This window comes from Trypanosoma brucei, chromosome 9, assembly GCF_000210295.1.
Source record: "Trypanosoma brucei gambiense DAL972 chromosome 9, complete sequence".
NCBI lineage: Eukaryota > Euglenozoa > Kinetoplastea > Trypanosomatida > Trypanosomatidae > Trypanosoma > Trypanosoma brucei.
Window position 1 is genome coordinate 1,567,853 of NC_026742.1, and position 27,612 is coordinate 1,595,464.

The window sequence follows — 27,612 nt, forward strand, 5'->3', positions numbered from 1 at the left end:
CCGTTTCTGCGCGCATCCATGCGTATTTGTAAAGACGTTTTTATTCGCCTCCTTCCTCCTTTTTTTTTTTCGAAAACATCAATAGCTCCCTTGGTTCCAGCAGGCTGTGTAGACTTGCATATATACACATCTAAATAGGTCAATATATACACAATTTACGTATAGGGAGGAAGGAAGGGAAAGGAGGGACGGGAGGGTGATCGGTTAAAACGAGATAGGGGAATTTGTCGACAAAAAAGGAAATAAACAGGGAGTCGGCAGTGTATTGAACGTGCGTGTTTGTGGTGTGTTTAGGACTGAATTGTAGCCATACGCGCACGTACATATACGCATATATATACATACATTTCTCCCATGCTCAACAGGGACGGTACCAGGAGCAACCGATCATCTGTGCGGTTGACCAGCGATGAGGGGAAGGTATCCCTTTCTGCATTTAGTTTTCTCTTCTCGGAGCTGTGCACTCGGGCCCATAGCACACCGACAAAGGCACGGGATATAGAGGAAATTGAACAGCGGTTGACGAGCCTCGGTGCAATTGTTGGTGCCAAGTTAATGATGCTATCCTCCCTTAAGGATCCTCTTGAGCTGCAGCGGAGACCTACAACAATTGACGAAGCTCTGAAGTTGCTGCAAGAGAAGTTCTGGACCAGATGGTTTGGCAAGACAGCGAATGACCTGCAGCAGGAGGGCGAATCGACTCGCTACTTTCTCGTTGACAGTAATCCAATGGTGCTGCAGCATGTTTATCCGTCTCCTGAGTATATGGATAGTGAAGGGCAATGGAGCATTAATTACGCTAGTTTTATGGGTGGCATCGTTGAAGGAGCGTTAAGGGCTGTTGGGTTTGACGCCGATGTGCTCACATATCACCACCCGGAACCCGACAAGCCACAACAATCCATTTTTGCCATTTCCTTTGCCCAGCATGTACACGACCGAGAAAGGAGAATACGTGACTGAACAGAAATACAAGAGGCTCTCCTTTCCTTCGCGGTTCTGCCGAACGTGTTTAGAGCAGAGCGTAGGCGACTGCGTCGGCATACATATGTATGTATATATCACATACGTTGGTTGCGGCCTCTGCACTTCCTTGGCATTCGCATGCAGTTGTCCAAGAGTGCGTTTGTGTGATGCATCTGCGTGGGTTGCATCGTTTTTTTTGTTTTGCTTCACGTGTTTTTTTTACTGCTGCTGCCAGTGATGTCCGTTGTTGTTGCTGTTACCGTTCGTTCGCAGGTGTTTTTGTTCTTGTGTTTCTGTGTGCTGGTCATATTCTTATGGTGTCTGCAGCTTTCTATTCTTCAGTTCGGTGATATGGTTTGTAATTGCAGTGATGCGTATTTGTCTCCCCGCCCTAATTTCTTTTTTGGTACCGTCCTTTTACAACGATTCTCGCACCGGCAAAACGTGTTTATTCGTTAATATTAGCCCACCGAGAGCGGTTGGATGCGCCGCTTTTGTGGGGTTTCCGCGGTTTTGTTTCCTCCATGGCAATGGGTGAGGTTTCAAGGGACTGAAAGCACTGAAGCGTCCATACGGCGGCGGGTTCAAGAAGCCATTCAAAAGGCTCGAAAAAGCAACCGCGCCACGTGGGTTCCCATTGCGTGCGTTTCATCATATCTTCCAGATGACGTCCGCGAGGAACTTGCGTCAGTAGGGGGTCTTGCGGGGTATTGCCGGAATCAACACCAAAAGCAGCAAGGACCACAAATGGGGGAGGGCTCAGGTGGTGCTCTTTTTTCTGTAAAAGTTGTGGATGGGATGCTTTGTGTGAAGATGACTGACGGCAACATCCGCAAGGGTTCCATGGGAGGATGTTTAGAAAACAGTAACTTGGTTGTATCCCAGGAGTTGCTGCATTTTTTGAGGCAACTTCCCGATCAACCGGTAGCAATAGCGGCGTGTCAGCGTGCATGGGGTTTATCTTCCGAGGAAGCCGTCGAATGTGCCGTATGGAATGCGTTGAAAGAGTTGGAATATAGTTTGCGGCGTAGGGAGGCCAACTTACCCAGCGTATCTTCCTATGTCCAGATTGGTTTTGTGGGGAAGCGACCTGCGTTCATTTCACAGGGTCGCTGCACCATGGCGTTGCTTCGTGAAGAGGATCCTTCTACGGAGAGAGATACATATACGTGGTTTGATGAAGATTTTTCTCCTCAGTACGACCTTTGGCGCATGTCGCGCTTTCTTTTAACGGAGGATTTCACTAGCATTCAACATGTCGACATACAAACTAGAGGTATCATTCAGACGCCGCTGCTGCAGGTAGCCATGACGTACCCTGAGAGGATATCGCTGCAATTGGGATCAACGGTTGACCGCAGCAATGCCGTTGAGGGTCGTTATTATGTGAATGGTCGATCACATCATGAGGTCGATGAGGTGATTGGATTGAAATTTATTTTATCGGAGGATGAGGTTGCGAAGCACCTGAAGTTTACCAACAGCCGACTAAGCAACCTCACTGAGGAAGAGCTAAGTGCGGAGCGGGCGAAGTTAAAAAATATTCCGCCTCTTCGAAGGAGTAAATTGCGTCGGGCTGTTGTTCGTGAGGAGTTCCGACGACGATTTCCCCTCGGTAATGTGTTTTTAAACCCAAATGTTGTGGCGTTTCACGTGTACGATTTGATGACACCGGGTGAGTGGCACAGCAACTCGGTACTGCGTGATACGGTGCTGCCTGACGGTGGTAAGGGTTGCATGCACGTTGGTGTGGATTTCTTTGACCAGTTCCCACATCTTTTCATTACTCAAGGGGTTTGCACAACCACCGTAAATGTGATGCGGAGGGAGCAGGGAATGGAGGCCATTTTGGGTGATGGAGAAATATGGAAGCGAACATCGTTCCGCGATGAAGATATTCTTCTTTCTATGCTCCAAAATGTGTCGCACAAGTTGGACGAGTGGGCTGAGGGTAAACCGTTGTCGATATTTGTTTCCCGTCTTCCTCGGCATATGTTTAAGTACCTTCAGAAAAATGGTGGTGCGGCGGTTGGGTTGGCGGGAATATTGAAGAAATATCCGGAGGCTTTTGAGGTTACTCCATGTGAGGGGGGAAATATGGAGTCAGATGTCAACCACTGGTTCGTTCGTCCGTTGCGTGATGGTGTTGAGTCCCTTGGAGTGCGACTCATTAGTAAATTACAAACTACTGACGACCCGAAAGATTCATCCAAGGTGGAGGAGGATTTCAATTCTACACCGCAGGAGAGGGGGAGCAACTGAAGTTTTTTTGGGCTGGGGAACTGTGCATTTTGAGGGTTGAGGGCTGAGTAAAACGCTACCGTCCCGATGTTGCGGGAAGCATGTCGTCTCATTCCTCTCATTCGAGACTTGGACCCATTCTTCTTTGTTTTTTTGTTTTTCATCTCGTCCTCTTGTTTTTTCTTTTTGTGCTGTCTTTGTTTCCATGACTGTAGTTGTTTATTTACCTCATGTGTTTGCGTGTGGACATGGTGGCGGTCGTTAGACTCTGAAATCGGATGTGGGAGTAACCTTTAGTCGAGTGCTAACGCATCGGTGAGGCTATCGAAACTCTTTACTGTTTCTGTCAATTAGTTTTAGTCTGTAGATGTATTCCTTTTTATTTCAATCATATTTTTCTTGGTCGTCACTTATAAAGTATACAGAGGTTTTTTTTTAAAAAAAAAGAAAGAAAAGAAAGACTCTTTCCGGCGGCTTACTTTGCACAATGGCGGGAGTTCTCACTGAAAACTTAGTTCTCCAAAAGACGAAAGTGGACAGCATTCAACGTGTTCGGAAACTCAACGTATGTGCTGCACAGTTAAGTGACATTGGTGTGTTACGCCGTGCTTGCAACCTTGAAGTTCTTTCCCTTAGCCTCAACGAACTCAGCGAGCTCGGTGTTCTGGAAAACTGCCCACGGCTCTCCGAATTGTACCTTCGTAAGAATCGTGTGGAAGATCTCAATCAAGTTCTTCACCTGAGCGATGCCCCCAATTTGACGGTATTGACACTGACGGAAAACCCCATTTGCCAGGACCCGAACTATCGGCGTTTTGTCATCGCTGCTGTCGGAAGTTTGCAGCGTCTAGACGACATCGACATTTTACCACAAGAGCGTGAGGAGGCATACCGAGTATTTCCCAACCTTCATGCCATTGCTCCACCGCCATCATTATATTGTGACCCTGCTAAAGGCAAAATACGACCAAGTAGCAGTACTATGATGAATGTTGCCCAGACTTCACGGGCACTCACACGGTGTTCAAGTCCCACTCGAATGCAAGCTGACATGTGTGCTGCCGACTATCAGCAAGATCGTTATTACAACCAACATCGCAATAGTGTTAATGGTGCACATCGCGGCCCTCAAAGTGCTGCTACGGCCATGCGGCGAAACAAAGCAACAACGGGTTCAATTCACCATCCGCCGCAAGACAAACGTTTACTTCATGGGAATGGCGACACGCGCACACTTCCCATGGCAAACATGCAAATTGGCCCAACCGAAACTGGCGTCGTACAGGCGGTAAAAGTGCTCTTGTCGGAGTTAAGTGTTGAAGGGCTCGATGAAGTGCGACGCTTCATTGATGCTTTGCAGTAACACGGAGATCAACCGGCATTCGTAGACAAGAAAAATGTGGTAAGTTTCATTATTTTTTTTGTTTTGTTTTGCCAGATGGTGAACTGATGGGTCTGCCTAATCCGAATAAAAAAAAGGGGAAATATTACCACAGATAAAATATGTAAAACTGAAAGGCGCAACTCCTCACTTCCTTATGGATGGTAGAGAGAAACTCCCTCAATGGTGCAACCAGAGGAGGAGGGAAACCACGGAGGAATGCGGGAGACGAATGGTTTAGAGTACGTGGTGTCAATAACCATGCAGTGAAAAGTAGTAATACTGTGGTCCTTGTGCTGTTTAATTTCTACATATATTTATACTCATTTATATGCTGATACACATATATTTGTATTTATACATCTGTACATATATATATATATATATCTGTGTATCTTCGCCACTCTTTCTTCCGTTAGTGTTTGCGTATGATTGAGTGAATATATATATATATATATATATATATATATATATATATATATGTTTGTAAAGAAAGATTATCAGATTTGGCGTGTAAAGGTAAATTTCAGTGGTGAGGTGACGGCACACACGATTTCCATACCACCTGCGGGATATTTCTACAGCTGTTTAGGCAGGCACACATTTAAACCTGCTTAAATGTGTGAAGTGTATTCAGTGATGGGCTAACAATTCTTTCCTTTTTTATTCTTTTTTTTTGTTTTTGAAGTAAAAAAAGTTTCCCCCTCCCTTCGATGTCCCCCCTTCCTTTTCTGGCTTTTTTCCTTTTCTTTTCTTTCCTTCCTTCCATTGTTTAGTAAACTGAGGTGATTATTTAATTGATATGAAGAGAAAAAACAAAACAAACAAACAAAATCCGGAGGAGGGAAAGGGATGGAGGGGGAAAATAAAAAGAAAAAAAAAGACGGAGTGAAGGAAAGTCCCACACGCTCACGCCTAAGAACCTGCACAGGTTTATCTGTATTCAATGCTTTTTTTTTCTTTATCTTTATCTTTATCTTTTATCTTTTTTTTTTTTGAGGATGAAGGGCTTTTTTTTTCCAGTTGTTTTCTTTTTTCCTGTTGGGCGTATATTTGTGTTTGACTCATTTTCTCCCTTTTTGTTGTTTTTTTTCTTTCTTTCTTTCTTTAGAAGCAGAGCGTAAGAGAGATGATTTTTCTTTTTGTTGTTCACAGTGTATGCATGTGTGTTTGTGTTTGTGTTTGTGTTTTTTTTTTGTAGGAACGAAACAACTGGATAAATTATCCAGCAATCTAAACAAAAAAGAACAAAAAGTATATGAAATAAACGTCTCTATCAATAGAAACGGAGGGGATATATTTCAAAATAAAAAGAAAAAAAAAGAAGAAATTGAGGAAAGTTGCGAGAGAGTATGGAGACAAATATTGGATGGATGGAAGGAAGGAAGGAAGGAGCACACACACACAAAAAAAAAAATACCATCAAAATAACAACAAAGAGGTATTCGGAAAAATTAAGAAAAGGAAAAGAAAAGGAACATGTTTGATTCGTGTCTTATCTAAAGGGTTTAAGGGGGGGGGAGGAGGAGGGGAAGTAACATGAGGCAAACACAAGAAATTTAATATAATAACATGTAATGATACCATATGAAAAGGACATTTCACAAAAGCAACTGCGAGTTGTGGTGTACGGGTGGTAATGACACAAGAGGGAAGTTATGGTGAAAACATATGAGAGAATAATCATATATATATATGTATATATGTATTCGTGAAAATATCTCCGATGATGTCTTGCTTTATTCCTCTCACTTACACGCTTACTCATTTCTTCTGTGTATTTCCTTCAGCGTTATTATATCTGTTTTATATTTGTTCCTTCTGAATTTATAAATGAATCAATGAGTGCTATGGCGTTGTGACACAAAGGAAATTATGGAATAAACCTGACGGAAAGGAAAGGAGGATGGGGGAACAAATTGATGGAATTGCGTAACTTACGCAGTGGCGTTGCTGTACGCTTTTTTTTTTTAAATTATGTTTGTTATATATATATGTTTTTCCGTTTCTGCAGCTATGCTAAAAGTTTTTATTTTTGTTTTTGTTCTTTACTGTGACGTTCGTTACTATTTTATTCTTCTCTCCTATTCTCACAACTACATGTTCGGTTTGTTGGTATCATTGTGCGGAAGTTTTTTTTTTTCTTTGATGTGTCATCTTCCTTTTTTTGTTCTTTTTTTTCGGTCCAATAATTTAGAACTACGGAGGCGTTTGTTGTAATGCAACGAAATAAAATGAGAAAATAACCGAAGAAAAGAGAGAAAAAAAAGTGATATATATATATATATATATATACACACTGGGTGCAAAAGGTTGTAAATTAGAGTGCTTGCCGCATGAAAGTGTTTGTTTATTTATATATATTTATTTATATATATATACTTTCAAAAAAAAAAACAATGGATGAGTTTTTATATTGCAGCCCATGTTTACACATGGGTTTGGGTTGGATGGTGGTGTACTTAAGGGAGTTTGATATGCGAGGAATATTCCTGTCGCTAGTTATGAGGACATGTGCGATATTTTTCCTGTTGTTGTTGTTGTTGTTATTTCCCCTTCTTTTTTTTTCATTTGTTCCCTCAATCTCTTCTTCATTTTTTTCTTTTCTTGTTCTACTTCTTCAACCCTTTCATAATTCTGCTTTTTGATTTGTTTTTCTTTTTTTTCTTTTTGTTTTGGAAAGAGTCCACTGTGCGTGAAGAAAAAAAAATTCTCCTTTTTGTCGAAATTGCTTCTCTTTTTTCTTTTTCTTTTTTCTTTTTTCATATTTTATTGTTATTATTATTATTATTGTTGTTGTTGATTTCATTAATGTACCGTAGTTTCTTTCTATTATTCCTTCCCTCTTGTAGGGTTGGCTGCTTGGTTTGTGTTTTCTTTTATCTTATTTTATTTTTACTTTAATTTTCACAAAACAAAACAAAAAAGTGGAAAAGGAGGGGGAAAAAGAAAAGAACAGAAAATAAAAACAAAGATAATAGAATTGAGTGCGAGTCAGGGAACACATACAAAAAAAAAGCATGTAGAATGAACAACACGGAGGTTAATTGAAAAAGAAAAATAAATGGAAACGGAAAAAGAAAGAAAACGAATGTTAATGATTGTAAATATGATCAAAGGAAGCAACAGATGGAGAAGAGAGGAAAGGAAAGAAAAGAAATGAAGAAATAAAAAAAGGAAAGAATAAGTGTATTGTGTGTTGGACAAGATGATTTTTAGAGAAGGAAGATGAAAGGATTAAGTTTTTGTTTTGTTTTGTATATGTGTGTTAAACAATTGAACGGGGAAAGCGAGGGATGTGAGTACGCTGACAAATTGACGAAATTGTTTCTTTTTCTTTTTCTTTTTTTTACCTTTTTTTTTTTGTAGTTTCCCCTTTGTTGTAGCAGTACCCCATTTCCCCAATACATTAGCGTACACAATCTGTCACCCCACAAATGAGGAGATTTGCATTGTTTGAAGGGGTTTGCCTTCTCATGCTCTTCCCTTTCATTTTGTTTGTTCCTTTCTTTTGCTTGTCTTTTTTTATTATTGTGTTTATGTGTGTGTGTGTGTGTGTGTTTTGTTTGCTCCCGTCCCGTCTGTTGGTTTCTGCATTTTTGCGGTATATAAATATATAAGTAAATATATCTAAAAATATACGTGATGTTGGTGATGGTGATGGTAGCGATAATGACTCTTGTTTTCATGCACGTGCGCATACCTGCGTATATGTTTGCCTGAGCGCACTGAAGAAAAAAATAAGGAAAGGTGAAACTACAAGAAAAAAAAAAGATTGAAAAAGGAAAAAAAAAGAATGGAAATAGCAGGTATTATTTCCTCTTTTCTTTTCATTCCATTTATCATCTTGTTCTTAGTTTCACATGCTACTCCTTTTCTACATATAATGACTACGGTAACCGCGGTGGTGAAAACAACTGCTTGCTTTAACGAGTCAACAACTACGCCAATTTTCATCACAAAGGTATCAGATAGAAATGATGAAGAGGATATTGTGGAATCTCCTTGCGTTTCCGCACTGCATTCTGTGTTTATCACGATAACATGTCTGTTTGCGTTTCTTCTTTTTTTTTTTCTTTTCATTACTCCCCACTTCCCTCATTCGTTCCTTCTACATATATTTGTTCTTCACTTTTTCACTGTATTTGTCCTCATCGTTCACGAAGAGAAGAAAAGAAAAAAAACAACAACAAGTATCCTCACTGCTGTACTCCCCTCTTTCCTCCGTCTATGCGACACAAGAAAAAGAATAAAGGATGTGTAACATTAATAATGTTACACACTAAGTTATTCTCCTTCGTGCGCAGTATACCTTGTGATACCACTTGAGGTATATCTTGATATCTTTCTTCTTTCTTTTCTTTTCTTTTCTTTTCCTTTTCGTTGTGTTGTGATCTTTTGGTGCTTAACCGATTCTTATCGTAGGGGAAAGGCAGCGATAGTCAAACAGCAGAGAACTAAGAAGGAAGAAAAAAAAAAGAGCAACAAAATGACTCGCGCTGGATTTAAGGGTAAGGTGCTCGGCAAGGAAAAGAAACTTGCGCTGCTTGAGGCCCGAAAGAAGGCGGCTGAAGCTCGCAAGTCACGCGATGACCGCCGTTGGAAGCGCGTGTTGGCGAAAATGGACCCCGAGAAACGCAAAAAGTACCACGGCGTGGGGAATACGGCTGAACACTCTCGTGTCCGCGGTTGCACACGTGCATCACTTTTCAAGAGAACTGGTCGCAAACCCGATAACATCGTAATGGAAGCGTCCATTCATCTCTCAAAGCTTCTGAAGAAGAAGACATTCCACAAACGCGCACCCATCGCTATTAAACGCATTCGCTCATTTGTGGGTAAACTGATGAAGACGAAGGACAACCGCATTGATGCATCCCTGAACACCTTCATTTGGCATAAGGGCGTGAAGGGTGTTCCTGGCCGAGTTCGTGTACGTGTGGAGCGCAAATCCGAGACGATGGAAGGCGGCAAACGCAAGCACTTCTACACAGTCATCTCTCACATCCCAGTTCCTAGCTTCAAGAACCTGACAACTAAGGTGATTGAGCAGTAAAGCAGGGAGTGCCACCGACACCTTTGTAAGTGTTATTACTGCTTTCCCCTATTAATTTCGTTGATTTACTTTGTGTGTTGTCATCATATTAATGTGTGAGCAGACGAAAAGATAACTAAGAAGAAGCGACAATAATGTGTGTTGTTGCTTCTCTGTCGAAACTCCCCTACGCCACGTTCTTCTCGTTTGTTATGGCGTTGCAGTATAATGTAACATCGTTTGTCTTTTTTCTTTTTTTTGTTTCCTTTTCCTTTCGTTTCGGTCCGAATTTAGAAGTGTTTGTGGTGCAGAGAAATGACTCGCGCTGGATTTAAGGGTAAGGTGCTCGGCAAGGAAAAGAAACTTGCGCTGCTTGAGGCCCGAAAGAAGGCGGCTGAAGCTCGCAAGTCACGCGATGACCGCCGTTGGAAGCGCGTGTTGGCGAAAATGGACCCCGAGAAACGCAAAAAGTACCACGGCGTGGGGAATACGGCTGAACACTCTCGTGTCCGCGGTTGCACACGTGCATCACTTTTCAAGAGAACTGGTCGCAAACCCGATAACATCGTAATGGAAGCGTCCATTCATCTCTCAAAGCTTCTGAAGAAGAAGACATTCCACAAACGCGCACCCATCGCTATTAAACGCATTCGCTCATTTGTGGGTAAACTGATGAAGACGAAGGACAACCGCATTGATGCATCCCTGAACACCTTCATTTGGCATAAGGGCGTGAAGGGTGTTCCTGGCCGAGTTCGTGTACGTGTGGAGCGCAAATCCGAGACGATGGAAGGCGGCAAACGCAAGCACTTCTACACAGTCATCTCTCACATCCCAGTTCCTAGCTTCAAGAACCTGACAACTAAGGTGATTGAGCAGTAAAGCAGGGAGTGCCACCGACACTGTGATCTAATTTTTTTTTTTCATTAGTTGTATTTTTTGTTTTCTACATAACCCTTTTAATATTTGTTAGGGGAGGTGGCTTGACTGCCCGTGACGCTCCCTTTTACCTCTGTCTCACAGTCGGTTACTTTGTTCTGTTATCTGCAATAACGAGAGAAGTTACCTGATGCATTCTTCTTCCCCTTCGTCTACCTTGTCACCACGCACCGGCACGCGAGTTTCTTTTTGATCACCTCGTATAAAACGCAATTTCCTCCGGTACCGTTACATTTCAGTCATTATTATTGTAATTATTATAATTATTTTTTGTCAGGGAAGTTAGTAGGGGCCAGCATCGGTGTCAGCAACCATAGTTGTGCACAGTGCATCAATGGGTAGAAATGTAACTGCGGTTACGTCATCAGCCTCACCTGCTTTGGATGTTGAAACTGATGAGTTTGCGGAGGATAACGGCTTCTTTGATGATTTTTCTGCGGATGGGAGCAGCAAACTTTCGAAAAGAAAACGGAACCGTCAGTCATATGAACAAAATCAACAGGTACTGGAGGCAACGGTGGTGGAGGATGAGGTGTCTCGGAAGGAACGGGTGGAAGGAGCCCGAAGAAAAATAGCTGCAGCGGTGTTAGCGAGAGCAAGTCCACGTGAGGTGAAGCAGGCGGTGATGAAGATGAAAAAGAAGAAGAAGGATAGGGAATCGACAGAGGTGTTGCCCAAGGAAGGAAGACATAAACACGTAGAGGGTAGGAAAAGATCAAGGAGCAAAAAATAACAGAGGGAGGGGATTTCGTCTTCTTCACCCTTACCTGCGTTTCAACCTTCTTGTTGTTGTTCACTTTCTAAAGAAGTTTCACTCTCCGGGAATATCTGCACTTCCACTTCTTTTCCATTACTTGTCTTTATGGCTACGGTTCCGATGAAGCAGTGGGAGGTAGCGGAAGAACTCCCCATCCTTCTTGTACTTATATAAACATGGGCTCTGAAGATTTGTGCCGGCCTGAAGTTACTTTTCTCGCCTTTTTTTTGTCGCATTAATATGATCTGTGCTTGCCTCCATACAGACGTCTCTCTAGATGCCCGCGGTTTATATGCTATTCCCGCACCGATGACGATTCCCACGTTTTTTTTAAAATTCATCTCCACTGACATTTCCATGTCCATTCCCATTCCCATTCTCGTTATTGTTATTATCAAATTTTTACTTGCTTATTTCATCTCGATCATGTTGCGGTGCACAACTTAAAGGCAGGGTGCTGTTTATAACTGCATGGTATATAAATGTCTCATCCCGACAATGACGCCGATTTGGATGCCCTCCTGGATGACTGTTTGAACACGATGGATGAACAGGAGCGTATACACGAAGAAAAGGCTCAGGAACGAGCGGCAACACGCGCAGTTGATCAAAAGAGTGCAACTGCAGAGTTGAATCCAGATGAGGCTACCATGATCAACCTCCTTCGAACAATCATGGAGGCTGCCGGAAGTGATGAAAATACTGACACCAACAACGTTGAAGAAAAGTTGGCGTCACAAATCGAGGAAATAAGCGCAATGCTGGCGGGGATTCCAGACATAACGCCGGAGGAGCGCCAGAGCTACGAACAAGTGCTGCAACTCGTGCAAACACTAAAGGATGGCAGCGCAGCGAGTTCAAAAGAAGGGGAGGGTTCCGGAACATCGTTATCAGATGGTGACGATGACAAACCGAGCGAAGAGGAGCTTGCCACAATTCGTAAGGTGAATGAGTTACTCATGCAGCTAGGCGAAGGCGAAGGCGTACCAGCGACTGAGGCGGGTTCCGCCGGTGCAACTGAAAATGCTGATTCCCCTGAGTTTGCAGCAGAGGCGTTGCTTAATGTTTTACTAGATCCACAGTTGGTGGAGCCCTTGCGACAAATGCGGGAATCGTACCCACTATGGTTAGCGGAAAATGAAAGCAAAACGAGTGCCGAGGACTTGGCGAGATATAAGAGACAACACGAAATTACCGTAAGTATTTGCGATTTTCTTGAATCGGGTGCTGTTGGTGCTCAAGATATGGAAAGGATGAGCACTTTGGTTGCGTTGATGCATGAATATTCCTCACTCGCACCGCTTCCCCCAGGACTTGCCGATGTGCAACCATCAGTGTAGTGTCACTGGCTGGCTGAGCTTGAATAGGATTAAAAAGGAAGTAGCTGAAATGTTCATGACCGTCAAAGCGTCGTGTTTTTCATTCAAGTATGAGGGAGTAATAACATTGAAGGAAGTGTCACATTCGGAAACCAGATGTAATTACGCGGTGCCGCTCCACGCCCCTGCTTTCTGTTTTACCGCTTTTCTTTCACTTCTGAGGTATGGGGTGTAGTAGTGGTGCGGTTGCATCTGCTGCGTGTGTGTATGTACGAGTGTGTGAATTGGGGAGGCGGAAGCGAAGCCAAGCGACATCAGATCCTGCGAAGCGAACGAAAAAGAAAAAAAAGAAAGGATGTAGTGGTGAAGCTTGTTGTGTTGTTAATATGATTTCCCCCTTAACATTCTGTTCGTAGTCGGGTGGGACAATGTTGCTAAGGAACAACGGATATCCACCACAGTTCTTTTCTAACAAATATATTGTTGATCGACTTTGGCGACGGTGCCACCTCTGTCGTTATTACTATTATTTTTTGTTTTTGCTCTTCTTTTTTAAAAAAAAATTGATTGTGTATTGAATCTTATGTTTCTCCTCCTCCAGTTGTTCCGTTTTCCTCTCCTTCACTGTAGACAAGAAGGGGAAGGCGCAGCAGTTAGTAACAGTGTCGAGAAAGTAAGTTGGGAATTCACGACGCTAAATAGATTATAATAATTATAGAATTGTTTTTTTTGTAAAAAAAACAAAAAGAAAAAGACAAGCAGACACAAAATTAGTGATAACATATCCAGAAATAATTCTCCTGTTTGAGGGGAGGCAAATATTCCCGTCAGAAGCGAAATAAAAGGCGACAAGAAACGTTCGGGGGGAGGGTGAGGGGGGACAAAGGAATATTAAGAGAGAGAAAAGGGAGGAGGGGGAGAAAAATTAAGCAAACGTGCCAGTCGTTATGACGGGAGAAGGCACACTGTCGAATGGGCAACCTGCGAAGAATAGTACACTTCCATGGGTGGAGAAGTACCGCCCCACTACACTTGATGATGTGGTGGCACATGAAGAAATCCTTGACACCACGCGTCGCTTGATGAACAGTGGTAGCATGCCACATCTTCTTTTTTATGGCCCACCAGGAACCGGCAAAACAACAACCATTAAAGCTTGCGCTCATCACCTATTTGGAAAAGAGCGTCTGCGGGCCAACGTACTCGAGATGAACGCGTCAGATGATCGCGGTATTGATGTTGTGCGTCAGCAGGTTAGGGAGTTTGCGAGCACAAGCTCCATATTTTTTCAAAACAACCCCGGAAACCAAACGGTAACGAATTTCAAACTCGTTATTCTTGATGAGGCTGACCAGATGTCCAGTGATGCGCAGGCCGCCTTACGCCGCATCATTGAAAAATTTACGAAAAACGTACGATTCTGCATATTGTGCAATCACATCAACAAAATCATACCAGCCCTACAGTCGCGGTGCACGCGGTTTCGCTTCTCTCCTGTGAAAAAATCAGCGATGCTTCCCCGCCTGAAGTTAATTGCCAGGGAAGAAGGTGTTCCCTTCACTGACGAGGGTTTGATATCTGCATTTCGACTTAGTGATGGCGATATGCGGCGTTGTTTGAATACTATGCAGGCCTCCTCTATGTCAGCAGGGGAAATTACAGAAGAGTCTGTGTATCGCACAACTGGCAACCCAACACCTACGGATGTGCGAGTAATGGTGGGAGACATGCTGTCACATAATTACGCCACATCATGGGAGAAGGTGCAGCAGCTGGTAGTGGACAAGGGCGTGTCAACGGCAGATCTGGTGAGGGAAGTGCACCTTATCGTGATGGCGATGGATCTCCCACAAGACTGTAAATGTTTTCTTTTGATAAAACTGGCGGATGTGGAATACTACGCAGCAGGTGGTACCCGGGAGATGATCAACATTGGTGGGGTGCTTGGTGCGTTTCAATTGGTGAAGGAAGCACTTACCCAAAATAAACCTATCTTTGAGCTCGCAGGTGGCCTGTGCTGAGTTTTTGTAGCTATAAAGTTAAGCCAGGGTTATGAATTGTACCGCTGTACTTCGTGGAGAGCCACATGATGGCAGAAAAAGAAGTAAACGGGGTATGGTTGCGCGGAAGAATAACTTTCTTCACCAAATTGTGTCCCTTGCCTTTTTTGCCTCATGGTATATTTTATTTGTTTATTTATTTGTGTTTCACCAAGGAAATGATTGGTGTTTGCCGCCTCCAACAGTGTAAGTCATTCTATTTTCCTCTTGTCATTTCCTTTTTTTTTGTTTTCACGCACCGGAATCATTGGTTATGTTCACATAGGCTTGACGCGAAAGCAAGAAACTTACCGCTGTATCGTTTTCATCACCATTGGATACTCGTAGATTAAGGGAAGGGGGAGAAGGCACCATTGAGAGGTGCAATCCATAGAAATATATATTTATTTATTTTTACCTCCAGGATCTTTTTTTTTTTGCTTTTTTTTTTTTGTAACGTGAAATACAACCGCTGCTCAGGCTGGATTTTTGTAAGGTTTCACGTGGTCTGTAGTTAACATTTTTTTTTATTTTTTGCGCTTCGGTTCGTCCAATGGGATCTAGTGATGATGAGTGGCAAAATCCCCCAGTGTTCCCGGGTGGAAGGCGTCCTGGTGCTGGTGGTAGCGGTGAGAATGCCATGTTAGCTGCGCGGAGACGTGCAATGCAAGAAAGGCGGGAGGCGGATTCTTCACAACGTGGTGGTTTGGCATCAGGACCGGTTATACAACCAAGTGGTAAGGCTGTTGAGAGCTTGCCGTGGGATGATTCATCGGATAGTGTAAAACAACAACCTCAGCGACCACAAATGCAGGTGCAGGTGCCTCCCCCTCAGGCTGCCAGTGCTGTGACGGAGGAAATGCTTGAGACTCTACGACGTGATCTGGAGGCTAAGAAAAAAGTTTTGTCAGCGGCAAAGGAAAAGGAGGAGGCTTTGAGGGAGCAATGGCGGGCACAAAAGGCCCAGCGAATGGCTCAGATTGCCCAACTAGACGAGAAGATTCGCCGCCAACAGGATGCCGTTGAGGATGTAAAGGCAGTAGCTGAGAGGGAGCTCCGTGATGCAGAAGCGGCACAGCAGCAGCGCCTAAGAGAAGAAAAGGAAAGAATGGAGATGGAGATTCGCGAGCAGTATGAGCCCCTAATTGCCGAGCAGCGGGCGCAACTAAAGGAACTTCAGGCGAAGGAGACAAAACTTCAAGCCGAACTCAACGCCGGCGATAATGCCAAGGATCTCGTGAACCGGTGCATAAGTAGTGCACTCGCCACTATATTGCAACGTGTGGAAGGAATGTTTGCTGAGGACACATCCACGATGAACGAGTGGGAAAATGATGTTCAACGTCTTGTGCGAAACGAGGTTCGTTCCTCTTTTGCTGTGGCCAACGACTCCGAGGCACAAAGGGAGCGGGAGGAATACCAGCGTTATTTTGAGGATACCCTTGATTTTTGGAGGCGGGCCGAAGCGGAACAACGGGAACGTGTGCTCAAAATGGATGAGCAGCTACTTCTTGACCTTCAATCGATGGTGCACGATGACCTCCATCGACTCCAGCGGGAGGAATTCAACATGGAGGAATTATACGTACAATCCCGTGAGACTTGGGCGGAACAGCACCAGCAATTGTTACAACGCGAGTTGAACGCGGCCATGTCCCGTCGCGCAGCTGAATTTGAAGAGCAGCGTGCCGCACGCCACGAGCTGCATCTTGAGCGGATGAAAGCTGCAGAAGAGAGACACCATGAAACGGTTCAAAAACTCCGTTGGTTCCATGAGAAACAAATGACGCTGCTGCGAGAGCAATACGCGAAGGAGCAACGTCTTGAGGAGCAGCGTATGATGTTAGCCTCTGCGGCACAGGAAGATGTCGCACGTGCGACAGAGGAATTTGGCCACGTTGCTGACGCGGTGGAGGGGTTATTGCAGTTGCTTAAAGACTATCGTCAGTCTGTTGACGAGGGCCGTGCATCCATCGACGAGGAGAGGCGCCGTACGCTTGAAGCTCGGGAGGCGACACTTAATGCCTTGCAGGACATCGTTTCAAAGCAAACTGTTGCAACAAATGATGAATACACATCTCTCTCAACAACACTGAACAAATTAGAAACTGTGCGTGCCATGGTGGAGCAACACCTTGAGGACGAACGCATATGGCTCGGTAAACAGGAAGCTTCCTTTGCACGCAGCAAAGCGGAGTGGGAGCGTGAGTACCGGCGCTGGAAACAGATGGTGGAAATGGAGAAAAGTCAGGTGCTTGAGCGTTATAACGGCGTACTAAGTGAGTTTACACCAAGTTGCAACGCTTTTATCGGAGGAGGAACGTGATGTGCAGACGGAACAGACCTCCATTTCTTCGTGGCTGCGCCATGTTAGCGAGGAAGCAGGTGCCGAGGTCCGGCAACTACAAAAGCGGGAAGAGGACCTTAAGGAAAGGCAGATCAAAATGCAGGCTCTCGGAGACGAAGTACAGACCAAAGGTTTTCAACTAAACGAACAATGGGAAAAACTCCGATTAGAACGACAACAGTTAGTAAACGAAGAGAATGTGCTCAGGGAGGATGAGGCGAAGTTGCGCCAAACCAGTCATTATCTTCGAATGCTTCAGGCACAAATTGAGGGCACTAAGATCGAATCAGTGGCGGCAAAAGATCGCGTACGTTCCCTTCAGTGCGAACTTTTGGCATCCAAGACGGCCATCGACCAAATGAGACAAGGAAAAAAGTGTGACTTTCGTCATCGCGCCGAACCAATAGAGGTGCCTATTCGCAGACAGGCGCAAAACATTGAAAGTGACTCAACCCGGTTACCACTTCGTGTTTTGAACGAATTGCGGGAGTTACTCGACACCGAGGAGACATGCCGCGATCAAGCCCCAGTTGTAACCTTCTCAACAAATAGTAAGCTGCAAAAAGTTAGCCATGAAGCATTCTCCCCGCCACCAAGAGAGGAGGGTGGCAACACACAAAACAGGAGCAGACATCGTGAGGAGCGACGTTCACGTACCGATAAACGAAAAGAAAAGTACACAGATCCAGCTGACGTCTCCCGTGATACGTTTTCTCAAACATGTAACTCATCAAACAACTTCACTACTCTTATAGGATTTTCAGACTCAGAAGCTTTGCATGAATCAGCGACGCAATCACCCTAACAGTCTGGAAAAGGGGGCGAATACAAGAATTTGAACGTAAAATTTAAAGTACCAGTTAGCAAACACCTATATCTTTGACAACCATAGACGACATCATTACTAAGGAACACGAACAGCATTTCCTTTAATTATTTATTAAAACAAAAAAATACGCCCTACACTTGCCTTTAAAAAAAAAAAATAAGCGAAAATTAATTACTCTGTCCTCTTATTTTTGCAAACGCATAAAGAATTAAAGACAAAAAGATTTAAGAGGCACAAGAAGTGGATATCACTGTTTATGATTGTGCTGGTTTTGTTTCGTAAGCGCGTATACAATATTACTGATGTATAACACGATATTCAGGTAAAGATTATCAGGAGTAACTGACTGAGATAACATCATGCACCACTCTGACCAATACTTCTCCCCTACTGTGGTTGTGGAATATGTTTCCCTCCATGATGCCATGACAAGACTATAAGAGCACAGTTTGAACTGACTTCACAAGACGGACGAGAACGTCGCTGCAATATTCTGATGATTGGAAGGGCATATGGGTGAATATATGTGACAGTGAAGCACAATTTACACGGATTCACCCTGACTTATATTTTAATGCCGGTGTTATCCGCCAGTGTTGTGCCAGATATATCAGCTGTTTCCTCTATGATGTTAAAAGAAGTTTTGTAGTAGGGTAAAATCTGACATCCGACCATGACGGTACGAATTTAATGTGCTCTCATCTGCTTCTGCTATTGCGGTTGCACAGAGGCGCTATGTCTGAGAATTTCTATCTTTCTCCACTTCTTTTACTTACTTTCCTCCTTCACTGCTTTACTCCCACACTAATTTTTAATCGTTGTTACAACTGCTTGGTTCGAGTGCCCTCAGGTATTGTGGTGTTTGTTGCTTATCGCCATCACAGGTTCAAGAGGCACAAGAAGTGGATATCACTGTTTATGATTGTGCTGGTTTTGTTTCGTAAGCGCGTATACAATATTACTGATGTATAACACGATATTCAGGTAAAGATTATCAGGAGTAACTGACTGAGATAACATCATGCACCACTCTGACCAATACTTCTCCCCTACTGTGGTTGTGGAATATGTTTCCCTCCATGATGCCATGACAAGACTATAAGAGCACAGTTTGAACTGACTTCACAAGACGGACGAGAACGTCGCTGCAATATTCTGATGATTGGAAGGGCATATGGGTGAATATATGTGACAGTGAAGCACAATTTACACGGATTCACCCTGACTTATATTTTAATGCCGGTGTTATCCGCCAGTGTTGTGCCAGATATATCAGCTGTTTCCTCTATGATGTTAAAAGAAGTTTTGTAGTAGGGTAAAATCTGACATCCGACCATGACGGTACGAATTTAATGTGCTCTCATCTGCTTCTGCTATTGCGGTTGCACAGAGGCGCTATGTCTGAGAATTTCTATCTTTCTCCACTTCTTTTACTTACTTTCCTCCTTCACTGCTTTACTCCCACACTAATTTTTAATCGTTGTTACAACTGCTTGGTTCGAGTGCCCTCAGGTATTGTGGTGTTTGTTGCTTATCGCCATCACAGGTTCAAGAGGCACAAGAAGTGGATACCACTGTTTATGATTGTGCTGGTTTTGTTTCGTAAGCGCGTATACAATATTACTGATGTATAACACGATATTCAGGTAAAGATTATCAGGAGTAACTGACTGAGATAACATCATGCACCACTCTGACCAATACTTCTCCCCTACTGTGGTTGTGGAATATGTTTCCCTCCATGATGCCATGACAAGACTATAAGAGCACAGTTTGAACTGACTTCACAAGACGGACGAGAACGTCGCTGCAATATTCTGATGATTGGAAGGGCATATGGGTGAATATATGTGACAGTGAAGCACAATTTACACGGATTCACCCTGACTTATATTTTAATGCCGGTGTTATCCGCCAGTGTTGTGCCAGATATATCAGCTGTTTCCTCTATGATGTTAAAAGAAGTTTTGTAGTAGGGTAAAATCTGACATCCGACCATGACGGTACGAATTTAATGTGCTCTCATGTGCTTCTGCTATTGCGGTTGCACAGAGGCGCTATGTCTGAGAATTTCTATCTTTCTCCACTTCTTTTACTTACTTTCCTCCTTCACTGCTTTGTTCCCACACTAATTTTTAATCGTTGTTACAACTGCTTGGTTCGAGTGCCCTCAGGTATTGTGGTGTTTGTTGCTTATCGCCATCACAGGTTCAAGAGGCACAAGAAGTGGATACCACTTTTTATGATTGTGCTGGTTTTGTTTCGTAAGCGCGTATACAATATTACTGATGTATAACACGATATTCAGGTAAAGATTAATAATGAGTAAATATATTAATTTTGTCTTTACTATTATATTAACTAAGTAGCTGACGGCTGTGTGTTTTGAAGTCTGTATGTTGTACTTGGTATGTACTGTTATGTTTGTGTATTCTTTTTTTCTTTTTTCATTTTGTGAGGGAAAGCTTTGCCTTATTTTTGTTTTGCTTTACTTGATCGAATCGAAAATGTCTAAGCAGCAGCATTTGGTTTCTGATTTTGAAGATGGCTCTGGTTCATGGTCTAATATCGAACAGGGGTTTGATACTCTTCTTGTTCATGGGGGTGTGAAGCCGGATCCAGTGACAGGAGCTGTGCTTACTCCCATTTATCAAAGCACGACGTTTGTTCAAGAGTCAATTGAACTTTATCAATCCAGGGGATTTAGTTATACCCGGAGTGCAAATCCTACCGTGAAGGCATTAGAGGAAAAGCTGTGCGCGGTGGAGAAGGGTGATTACGCCACGGTATACAGCACAGGTATGGCCGCCACTACAACTGTTGTATCTGCTCTGATGAATGCTGGTGATCATGCTATTGTCACTGACTGCAGTTATGGTGGAACGAATCGTGCGTGCCGTGTGTTTTTTACTCGATTTGGTATGGAGTTCACATTTGTCGATATGCGTGATCTGAGCAATGTGGAGAAGGCCATTAAGTCGAACACAAAATTAGTAATCTCTGAAACCCCTGCCAATCCTACGTTAACTCTCACTGACATCAGAGCACTGTCAAAGATATGCAAGGCAAAAGGTCTTCTTCATGTTTGTGACAACACTTTTGCAACGGCTTTCATCATGCGGCCAATCGACCTTGGTGCTGACGTCAGCCTCATCAGCACAACAAAGTTTGTTGACGGCCATAACATGACGGTTGGCGGTGCACTCGTGACGAAGCGGAAGGATCTTGATGAGAAACTCCGGCTGACGCAGAATATTCTCGGAAATGCCATGTCTCCGTTTGTGGCATTCTTACAACTACAGACAATGAAAACTATGTCTCTACGTGTCACTAAACAAAGTGCCAACGCACAGAAGGTGGCGGAATTCCTTGAGACACACCCTATTGTTGATAAGGTGTCCTACCCCGGCCTCAAAAGCTTTCCGCAGAAGGAACTCGCTGATCGTCAACATTCCAACGGCAATCATGGCGGTATGTTGTGGTTTGAATTGAAGGGTGGCACGGCGGCGGGTCGCCGTCTGATGGATACCGTCCAACGCCCCTGGTCACTTTGTGAGAATCTTGGAGCAACGGAGAGTATTATCACATGCCCATCTGTCATGACACACGCCAATATGACAACTGAGGACCGATTGAAGGTTGGAATTACGGATGGGTTCATTCGTGTTTCCTGCGGTATTGAAGACGCAGAGGATCTCGTTGCCGCTCTTAAGAAAGCGCTGGATGCCATGTGCCATTAGTAAAGAGTGGCTGTGAAGTGGGAAGGGGATTATTAGGATTGAAACTGCCCTGTAGTTTCGAAACTCCCTTCTTTATTTTATTTTTTTCATTCTCCCTTTTTTCCCCCTCCTCTTTATGTTTTTCTCAACGATTAGCTTCTCCCAGCTTCGAGTGATCATTTGAGTTGAATGTGACTTCATACCGCGTGACGGCAATATTTTCAGGGAAAAAACATTGTTCTTACCTCTATTCTTAGCAGATTCTTCAGGCGGCTATGATTGGAGGCGTGAATAAAAGTTTGTCAACAACACGATAAAAAAGAATAACAGTAGAGGGTTTCCTGTCGTTCGTGAATGATTATTTATGTGGGAATAAAAAGAAAATCAGTGAGTTGTGAACCTAATGATTCAAATTGTGAACACAAGCGGGTATTTGAGCAAACGTGCTCAGATAAATCACTTTTTGTTTGTTTGTTTGCTTTTGCTACATCTGCTGTGAATCTTTTCGTTTAATTTGGTGTGATGCTCACTTTATTTTAAGGTCCAACTGTACGATCACTCGAAACTACGTTCGGACGCATCAAAAAAATAATAATAATCCAAGAAGCAAACAAAGCTATGGTAGAGGAAAACAGGAAGAGAATTAAATGAAAATAATATTAGGAGCAGCGAGAAGATGTGGGGGGGAAAATATCGACCGACACCACATGGATTAAAAGGAAGGGGTAAAAGGTTTCAAACTAAAAGGAAGGAAAAAAAAAAAGACGGTCATCCACCCAATATTAATGATGATGGTTATCGTTATCGTTATCGTCTTTTTTCCCCCCTCTCCCCTCCCTCAAATGAATAAATTCATTCATTTTTGTTCTGTTACTTTTGGTCGCTAGTGCTGTTTTACCATTTGGTTTCATCCCAATTTGATTCTTGTTGTGAAGTTTTATCTTTGATTTTTAATTTTTATCATATTGGGTGTTCGTTCGTTATTTCTCACGTCAACATCCAATGACGTGTGTTCTTTTATTTTATCAAATAATTTATATTTAAGTTTGTACATGGGTGTGACCGCGTGGGCTGCATTATGTACATCATTTTCTTCTGTAACAACAACAACAGAGATGCTTGTGTTTTACCATATATTCCATCTTTTTTAAAATTTTAAAGGAAAAAAAAATAACACTTCATAATTCTCTGTTGTTTTATTTATCCTGTCTTTTTGTTGGTGTTGTTGTTTATCTTACGGGCACATTCATCCTTTCTTGTAAATTTCTTTCCCGTCTTTCTCCTCTTTTTTTTTAATAATTTCTATTAACCTCCGTCGGATTACACTAAAGGAAACAACTGTAGCGAGGGCAGTGGAAGGTCGGAGACAGTCCATTAACTAAGAAACGACTGCCACTACCGTTAAAACGAACAAGGCTAAATCTGAAAAGGAAAGGCAAAAGAGAAAAAAAAAGAAACAGCAAAAATTGAGTAAATAAATAAAGGGAGCAGCACCAACAACAACAACAATGCCACCAAAGCGTGCTGGAAAATCAAAGAAGAAGCCAAAGCCACCACCCCCTGTTGTGTTTTACATTTCTACAATCGAGGAATTCAGTGAAAAGGTGGAGAAATATGAGGGTTGTTGCCTTGTGGCTACTGTCGCGACTCACTGCAGCATGTGCTCCACTACTGTTGTACCATATCTGGAGAATCTCAATACCTCAAGACCAGCGGCGCTTGCCGCACTGAACATTGTGGTGATTAATGTCGACACCGAGTCTGCGGAATTGTGCAAGTCGCTTCAGTTTGGTGCCATTCCAACTTTCTTTTCCTATTCATACGGAAAGCTGATGCACACTTTCTCCGGTAATAATATGGACAAGGCGTTGTTAATAGCGAAAATAGCTGCCCAGCAGGCTGAATTAGATAAGGCTGAAGCTGCAGCAGCGGCTAAGGAACTAGTAAATGCTGCAGGTGGAACTGCTCCTGACGGCGCTGTTGGCGTTGCAGATGCGGCCCCCGCACCGGCAGCAGTTGAATGAAACGGTGCACCATGCAGTAGAGCTGGGGTCCGTTATGTATATGAATGTGCATGTTAGATGGTTGAAAAGTATTTTAAGTTGGACTGTTGAAGGGATGAAAGACACTTTCAGGGGATGTAGAGCGTTTCTTACTGAGCCTGTTTGTTGTTCCTTTTTTGTTGTTGTCGTTGTTCTAACGGTCAAACTTAATACTTGACATGCCCAACTTGGTCGATTTTGCGCTTTGATGGGTGGGTGTAAACCCATTTCTTATACTTTGTTTTCTGTTTCTTGTTCACCTCTCCTTCAATTGTCTATTTCTTATTTTTTTTTGTTGTGCTTTTCTTTTATATTCTGTCTTGCTGCTATATATTTTGTTTTACTGACTCCACGGATTATACGTAAAGGGGGGTGTATATATGTATACGCTCACGTGGATTTTGGAAGGTTATAAAACGCTTTAAAGAATAGGTGATGAAAAATATTGAGTGCAAAGGAGGATGAAAACAGTCATATGAAGTAATCATTAATCTCATAGTCACTGCATTTGTAGCATGATGTCGCGCAATTTGGCCTTATTTCACGAGCTCATTTGCTGATAATTCCACTAGAAGCGTCGACGAACTCTCTTTTCTGTGCTGCTGATTGTATCTGCATGGCTGCGGGAAGAAGGGCTAATATGGAGGATATTACGCGAAGGACCCTCCGTACAAAAAGGTGCTTCTTTCATTTCCTGTTAAGTTACGGGTTCTTTTTAATTCGTTTCCAATACTAATCTTTACTTTACTTTTCTCTTCTTTTCTTTTGTAGAAAATAAAAAAAAAGGACTCCCTTGTCTATTGGCCACGGTTTGGTGGTCAGAGGGGGAGTGGGTGAGTGCGTGCGTGGGAAACAGACACATACGGACAGGAGGGGTAACTTAGATAGGAGTGAGCAGAGAGAGAGAGAGAAGTCAAAGAAAAGAGGGGAAAGAAAAATAAAGGGAGGTTAAAGTTGAAAAAAAAAAATGGCAACCACGAACCCCCAGCAGCGTCGGACCCACGCAGCGAAGGTTGTTCTCTCGCAGTTGTATGCTACATGGGTAACGAGCGAAAGTGGTATGACAGAAATAGAGAAAGCCATTGAGGAAATAATGAGCCTGCAGCAAAAGGGTAGGAAAACTAACGGTAGCCCACCAAATGAAAGTAGTAATGCAACTAACCGGCATTCAGCGGAGCCCCAGCAACAGCGCAAGCCCGATGACGCTCAAAATAATTACCACTCGGATCCCAACGCAACTCCCGTCCAAGCCACACCACGCCGTAGTTCTTCTCCGCAACCAACATCGCCGGGGAACGCGCGTCGTCGGCAAGGAGATGATGTACCGCGTTCGCCGAGTCCCGTACACAAAACACGTTTATATGGCGTGGATGAACTCGACTTCTCCCATCGTGTGGGTTCCCCCGGTGGGACGACTACCGCTTCACCGGGCGGAATTCATCACGTGAAACCTGTCGTCGACCCGATGGCACCAGTGCCGCACTTGAGTAGTAGCACTGGTGTCACTAATAACAACATTAGTGGCGTCAGCAACAACAGTAACGTCAACGTAGCGTCGATTCAACCAACTACGCACTTCCTTAGCCCCGGTTCGCTGGATGTTTCTGTCACCTCTGTAGTTGTGCCAAATGAATCATTCGCTTCTATAGAAACGAGCGTTGCGGGGAGCTCGATGCCATCACAGCGTGTAGTGCATCTCTCAGGAAACTTCGCTTCCCTCCCTCCCGAGAATGTAGAGCGTGCTACACTTAACGATATCCCGGTGTTTTATAGTGGTAAGGATCGAAAAGGTGGAAGAAAGTCGCTTGTAGAAACGGAAGAGCATGCATTACGAAATTTCTTTGCTCTTAAGGGCTCGGCGGTGAACCGAAAGGTAGCGAAGGGCGCGGTGGCACCGATTGATGCAAGCAAAACCGTGAGAAAGGGCCAGTTTGGTAAACTTTGCCAGGATGTTTTTGGTGTGCCGACGTGGTTGAAGGATGCATTATTTCGCCGCATCGCGCTGACGTCTGGTGTCTCTGAATCGACCGCTCTCACATATGAACAGATATCGACCTTCTACTACAATGTATTTGGGCCTCTTTCCATTAACAGACGTCTATTCGAGCTGCTGCGTAACGACTCGCGATCTGAGCACTTGACGCTGCAGAATCTCAAGGATGCCACACGTTACTTAGTCGACTCCCATCCAGGTCTTGAGTTTCTTAAGCAACCGGAGTTTCAGGAGTATTACTGCCGAACAGTTGCGATTCGCATAGTGTACTCTTTAGAGCGGCAGCAATGTGGTTTCATTAGTTGGTATGACTTCGATCGCAGTGATCTCCCCGAGGTTATGCAGGAGGTAGACGAAAAGGACGTGAACGTAGTCCTTCAATACTTTTCTTATGAACACTTCTATGTACTGTACTGCAAGTTCTGGGAGCTGGATACTGATCGGGATCAACTGGTTGGTTTTGACGACATGTGTAAATATGGTCAGGGGGCTATTTGCCCATCTGTAATAAAGCGGATTGTAGAGGGAGCTGGTCGTCCCCTCAAATCAGGAAAACCGGGGAAACTTGATTTCGAGGACTTTGTGTATTTTTGCCTCTCCGAGGAGGATAAGAACAGCCGCTCGGCGGTATATTACTGGTTTAAAGTGCTTGACGTTGATGGTGACGGCATTTTGAGTGGCTATGAGCTCTACGAATTTTTCCAGGAGAATCAACAGCGATTTTTAGAGTATTTTGAGTGCCCCGAGTCGGACCTTTCATACCCTGATATGATGTGTCAGATGATGGACATGCTGGGCTTTTCGCATGTGTCGGAGGAGAAGTTTGGACTGAAACTGAGTGACCTGCACTCCTGTGCAACGCCAGCCAATTTCTTCAACATGGTGTTTAACGCGCACAAATTTATGCTCTTCGAACACCGCGATCCGTTCTTAGAGCATCAGCAAAAAGTGCGTCCCGAGAAAACAGAGTGGGATCGATTTGCTCGTGCTGAGTACGATCGTATGGCTAGTGAGGCGTAGTAGTAGATTATAGATACGCATGCATGTGCGAATGTGGTGGGTTCCCAAAGGTGTTTACAGTGGAATCCATATTTGCATTTGCGTACATTCAACGGTGGGGTGGGGTGGGGTGGGTGGATGTATTAATGAATCATTCGCCACAGAGTGTCTTGAGAAAATTGCTTTTTCCTCTCCCTTTGTTTTGATTTTCATTATCTCGTTAAATGTTCTGTGTTGTCGTTAGTGTTGTATTGCCAGGTTGCGACGTGTTTGATGGGTCTTAATCCCATGTGGGATGATGCTGGGAAAAAGGAAGGGGAGGAAATTATGATTAATACAATGATGAGGTGTATTGAGAGGGCAGTTGTCGGTGGATGCAATCATTGAGGTGGGGTTAGAGTTGAATGAAGTGAAAAAATGAAATGAAAGAAAAGTAAAGAATTCGATACGGAATGGGGGGGGCAGTAAACTGGATTGCGATACCTTCTTCTTGTTCTATAAATCCTTCTTTATTGCGCTCATCCTCCAACAACATTGTAAAGTTACGATTAAGCCTTTACTTTATTCGGTTGAACCCCGCCCCCCCCCCCTTCGTGGCCGACACTGTTTTATTCCTACAATTAGGGTTCGTTAATGGTTAAGCGAATGAAGAAGGAGTGAAGAAGGGAAAATAATGAGTGGAAGGTTGAGAAAATTAGCTGCTTTACGGTTTCCACCGCATTCGATACCTTCTTTCTTTCCTTGTTTATTTCCTTTTCCTCGCCTCCACCGCTACATTTTCTCTGCCTTTCGTTGTTGTTGTTGTTGTTTCATTAGTTTGTTTGTGACACTCATTCATCCCAAACGGTATGATTACATAAATTCGCGCGTTGACATGCGTGAGTTAGGCGGTTTTAGGTGATTTGTTTTTCGCATTTGCGGTGCTTCAGCTCAATCGACTCTCTTTCCCATTGTTCAGACTTTTGTTTTTATGCGGTGTGGTGATTTGCTCGCCTGTTTTTTGTTT

At 43.5% G+C, this 27,612-nt stretch overlaps 17 protein-coding genes across 17 annotated transcripts; 14 read left to right on the forward strand and 3 right to left on the reverse strand.

Moving 5' to 3' along the window:
• Positions 1–354: 354 nt before the first annotated feature.
• On the forward strand, positions 355–963 carry TbgDal_IX7370 (transport protein particle (TRAPP) subunit,putative; the record flags this gene model as incomplete). The annotated part of the gene is made up of 1 exon (XM_011778625.1): positions 355–963. One exon carries the CDS (start codon positions 355–357, stop codon positions 961–963), a length of 609 nt encoding a protein of 202 aa, XP_011776927.1.
• A 486-nt stretch (positions 964–1,449) lies between these two features.
• On the forward strand, positions 1,450–3,228 carry TbgDal_IX7380 (hypothetical protein, conserved; the record flags this gene model as incomplete). The annotated part of the gene is made up of 1 exon (XM_011778626.1): positions 1,450–3,228. One exon carries the CDS (start codon positions 1,450–1,452, stop codon positions 3,226–3,228), a length of 1,779 nt encoding a protein of 592 aa, XP_011776928.1.
• Positions 3,229–3,694: 466 nt separating this feature from the next.
• TbgDal_IX7390 (hypothetical protein, conserved) lies at positions 3,695–4,570 on the forward strand (the record flags this gene model as incomplete). The annotated part of the gene is made up of 1 exon (XM_011778627.1): positions 3,695–4,570. The coding sequence occupies one exon, from the start codon at positions 3,695–3,697 to the stop codon at positions 4,568–4,570; it is 876 nt and encodes a 291-aa protein (XP_011776929.1).
• Positions 4,571–6,924: 2,354 nt separating this feature from the next.
• Positions 6,925–7,236, forward strand: TbgDal_IX7400 (hypothetical protein, conserved; the record flags this gene model as incomplete). Its single annotated transcript, XM_011778628.1, has 1 exon — positions 6,925–7,236. One exon carries the CDS (start codon positions 6,925–6,927, stop codon positions 7,234–7,236), a length of 312 nt encoding a protein of 103 aa, XP_011776930.1.
• Positions 7,237–7,803: 567 nt separating this feature from the next.
• On the reverse strand, positions 7,804–8,289 carry TbgDal_IX7410 (conserved hypothetical protein, unlikely; the record flags this gene model as incomplete). Its single annotated transcript, XM_011778629.1, has 1 exon — positions 7,804–8,289. One exon carries the CDS (start codon positions 8,287–8,289, stop codon positions 7,804–7,806), a length of 486 nt encoding a protein of 161 aa, XP_011776931.1.
• A 55-nt stretch (positions 8,290–8,344) lies between these two features.
• TbgDal_IX7420 (hypothetical protein, unlikely) lies at positions 8,345–8,671 on the reverse strand (the record flags this gene model as incomplete). Its single annotated transcript, XM_011778630.1, has 1 exon — positions 8,345–8,671. The coding sequence occupies one exon, from the start codon at positions 8,669–8,671 to the stop codon at positions 8,345–8,347; it is 327 nt and encodes a 108-aa protein (XP_011776932.1).
• Positions 8,672–9,077: 406 nt separating this feature from the next.
• Positions 9,078–9,644, forward strand: TbgDal_IX7430 (60S ribosomal subunit protein L31, putative; the record flags this gene model as incomplete). The annotated part of the gene is made up of 1 exon (XM_011778631.1): positions 9,078–9,644. The coding sequence occupies one exon, from the start codon at positions 9,078–9,080 to the stop codon at positions 9,642–9,644; it is 567 nt and encodes a 188-aa protein (XP_011776933.1).
• Positions 9,645–9,938: 294 nt separating this feature from the next.
• On the forward strand, positions 9,939–10,505 carry TbgDal_IX7440 (60S ribosomal subunit protein L31, putative; the record flags this gene model as incomplete). The annotated part of the gene is made up of 1 exon (XM_011778632.1): positions 9,939–10,505. The coding sequence occupies one exon, from the start codon at positions 9,939–9,941 to the stop codon at positions 10,503–10,505; it is 567 nt and encodes a 188-aa protein (XP_011776934.1).
• Positions 10,506–10,896: 391 nt separating this feature from the next.
• On the forward strand, positions 10,897–11,295 carry TbgDal_IX7450 (hypothetical protein, conserved; the record flags this gene model as incomplete). Its single annotated transcript, XM_011778633.1, has 1 exon — positions 10,897–11,295. The coding sequence occupies one exon, from the start codon at positions 10,897–10,899 to the stop codon at positions 11,293–11,295; it is 399 nt and encodes a 132-aa protein (XP_011776935.1).
• Positions 11,296–11,336: 41 nt separating this feature from the next.
• TbgDal_IX7460 (hypothetical protein, unlikely) lies at positions 11,337–11,696 on the reverse strand (the record flags this gene model as incomplete). Its single annotated transcript, XM_011778634.1, has 1 exon — positions 11,337–11,696. The coding sequence occupies one exon, from the start codon at positions 11,694–11,696 to the stop codon at positions 11,337–11,339; it is 360 nt and encodes a 119-aa protein (XP_011776936.1).
• A 105-nt stretch (positions 11,697–11,801) lies between these two features.
• Positions 11,802–12,659, forward strand: TbgDal_IX7470 (hypothetical protein, conserved; the record flags this gene model as incomplete). Its single annotated transcript, XM_011778635.1, has 1 exon — positions 11,802–12,659. One exon carries the CDS (start codon positions 11,802–11,804, stop codon positions 12,657–12,659), a length of 858 nt encoding a protein of 285 aa, XP_011776937.1.
• A 926-nt stretch (positions 12,660–13,585) lies between these two features.
• On the forward strand, positions 13,586–14,659 carry TbgDal_IX7480 (replication factor C, subunit 3, putative; the record flags this gene model as incomplete). The annotated part of the gene is made up of 1 exon (XM_011778636.1): positions 13,586–14,659. The coding sequence occupies one exon, from the start codon at positions 13,586–13,588 to the stop codon at positions 14,657–14,659; it is 1,074 nt and encodes a 357-aa protein (XP_011776938.1).
• A 65-nt stretch (positions 14,660–14,724) lies between these two features.
• TbgDal_IX7490 (hypothetical protein, unlikely) lies at positions 14,725–15,030 on the forward strand (the record flags this gene model as incomplete). Its single annotated transcript, XM_011778637.1, has 1 exon — positions 14,725–15,030. The coding sequence occupies one exon, from the start codon at positions 14,725–14,727 to the stop codon at positions 15,028–15,030; it is 306 nt and encodes a 101-aa protein (XP_011776939.1).
• A 200-nt stretch (positions 15,031–15,230) lies between these two features.
• Positions 15,231–17,829, forward strand: TbgDal_IX7500 (hypothetical protein, conserved; the record flags this gene model as incomplete). Its single annotated transcript, XM_011778638.1, is given in 2 exon segments — positions 15,231–17,000; positions 17,002–17,829. Coding segments are annotated over 2 exon segments (2,598 nt in total).
• Positions 17,830–20,249: 2,420 nt separating this feature from the next.
• TbgDal_IX7510 (cystathione gamma lyase, putative) lies at positions 20,250–21,593 on the forward strand (the record flags this gene model as incomplete). The annotated part of the gene is made up of 1 exon (XM_011778639.1): positions 20,250–21,593. The coding sequence occupies one exon, from the start codon at positions 20,250–20,252 to the stop codon at positions 21,591–21,593; it is 1,344 nt and encodes a 447-aa protein (XP_011776941.1).
• Positions 21,594–23,080: 1,487 nt separating this feature from the next.
• On the forward strand, positions 23,081–23,596 carry TbgDal_IX7520 (hypothetical protein, conserved; the record flags this gene model as incomplete). Its single annotated transcript, XM_011778640.1, has 1 exon — positions 23,081–23,596. One exon carries the CDS (start codon positions 23,081–23,083, stop codon positions 23,594–23,596), a length of 516 nt encoding a protein of 171 aa, XP_011776942.1.
• A 985-nt stretch (positions 23,597–24,581) lies between these two features.
• TbgDal_IX7530 (hypothetical protein, conserved) lies at positions 24,582–26,627 on the forward strand (the record flags this gene model as incomplete). Its single annotated transcript, XM_011778641.1, has 1 exon — positions 24,582–26,627. One exon carries the CDS (start codon positions 24,582–24,584, stop codon positions 26,625–26,627), a length of 2,046 nt encoding a protein of 681 aa, XP_011776943.1.
• Between the last annotated feature and the right edge of the window lie 985 nt (positions 26,628–27,612).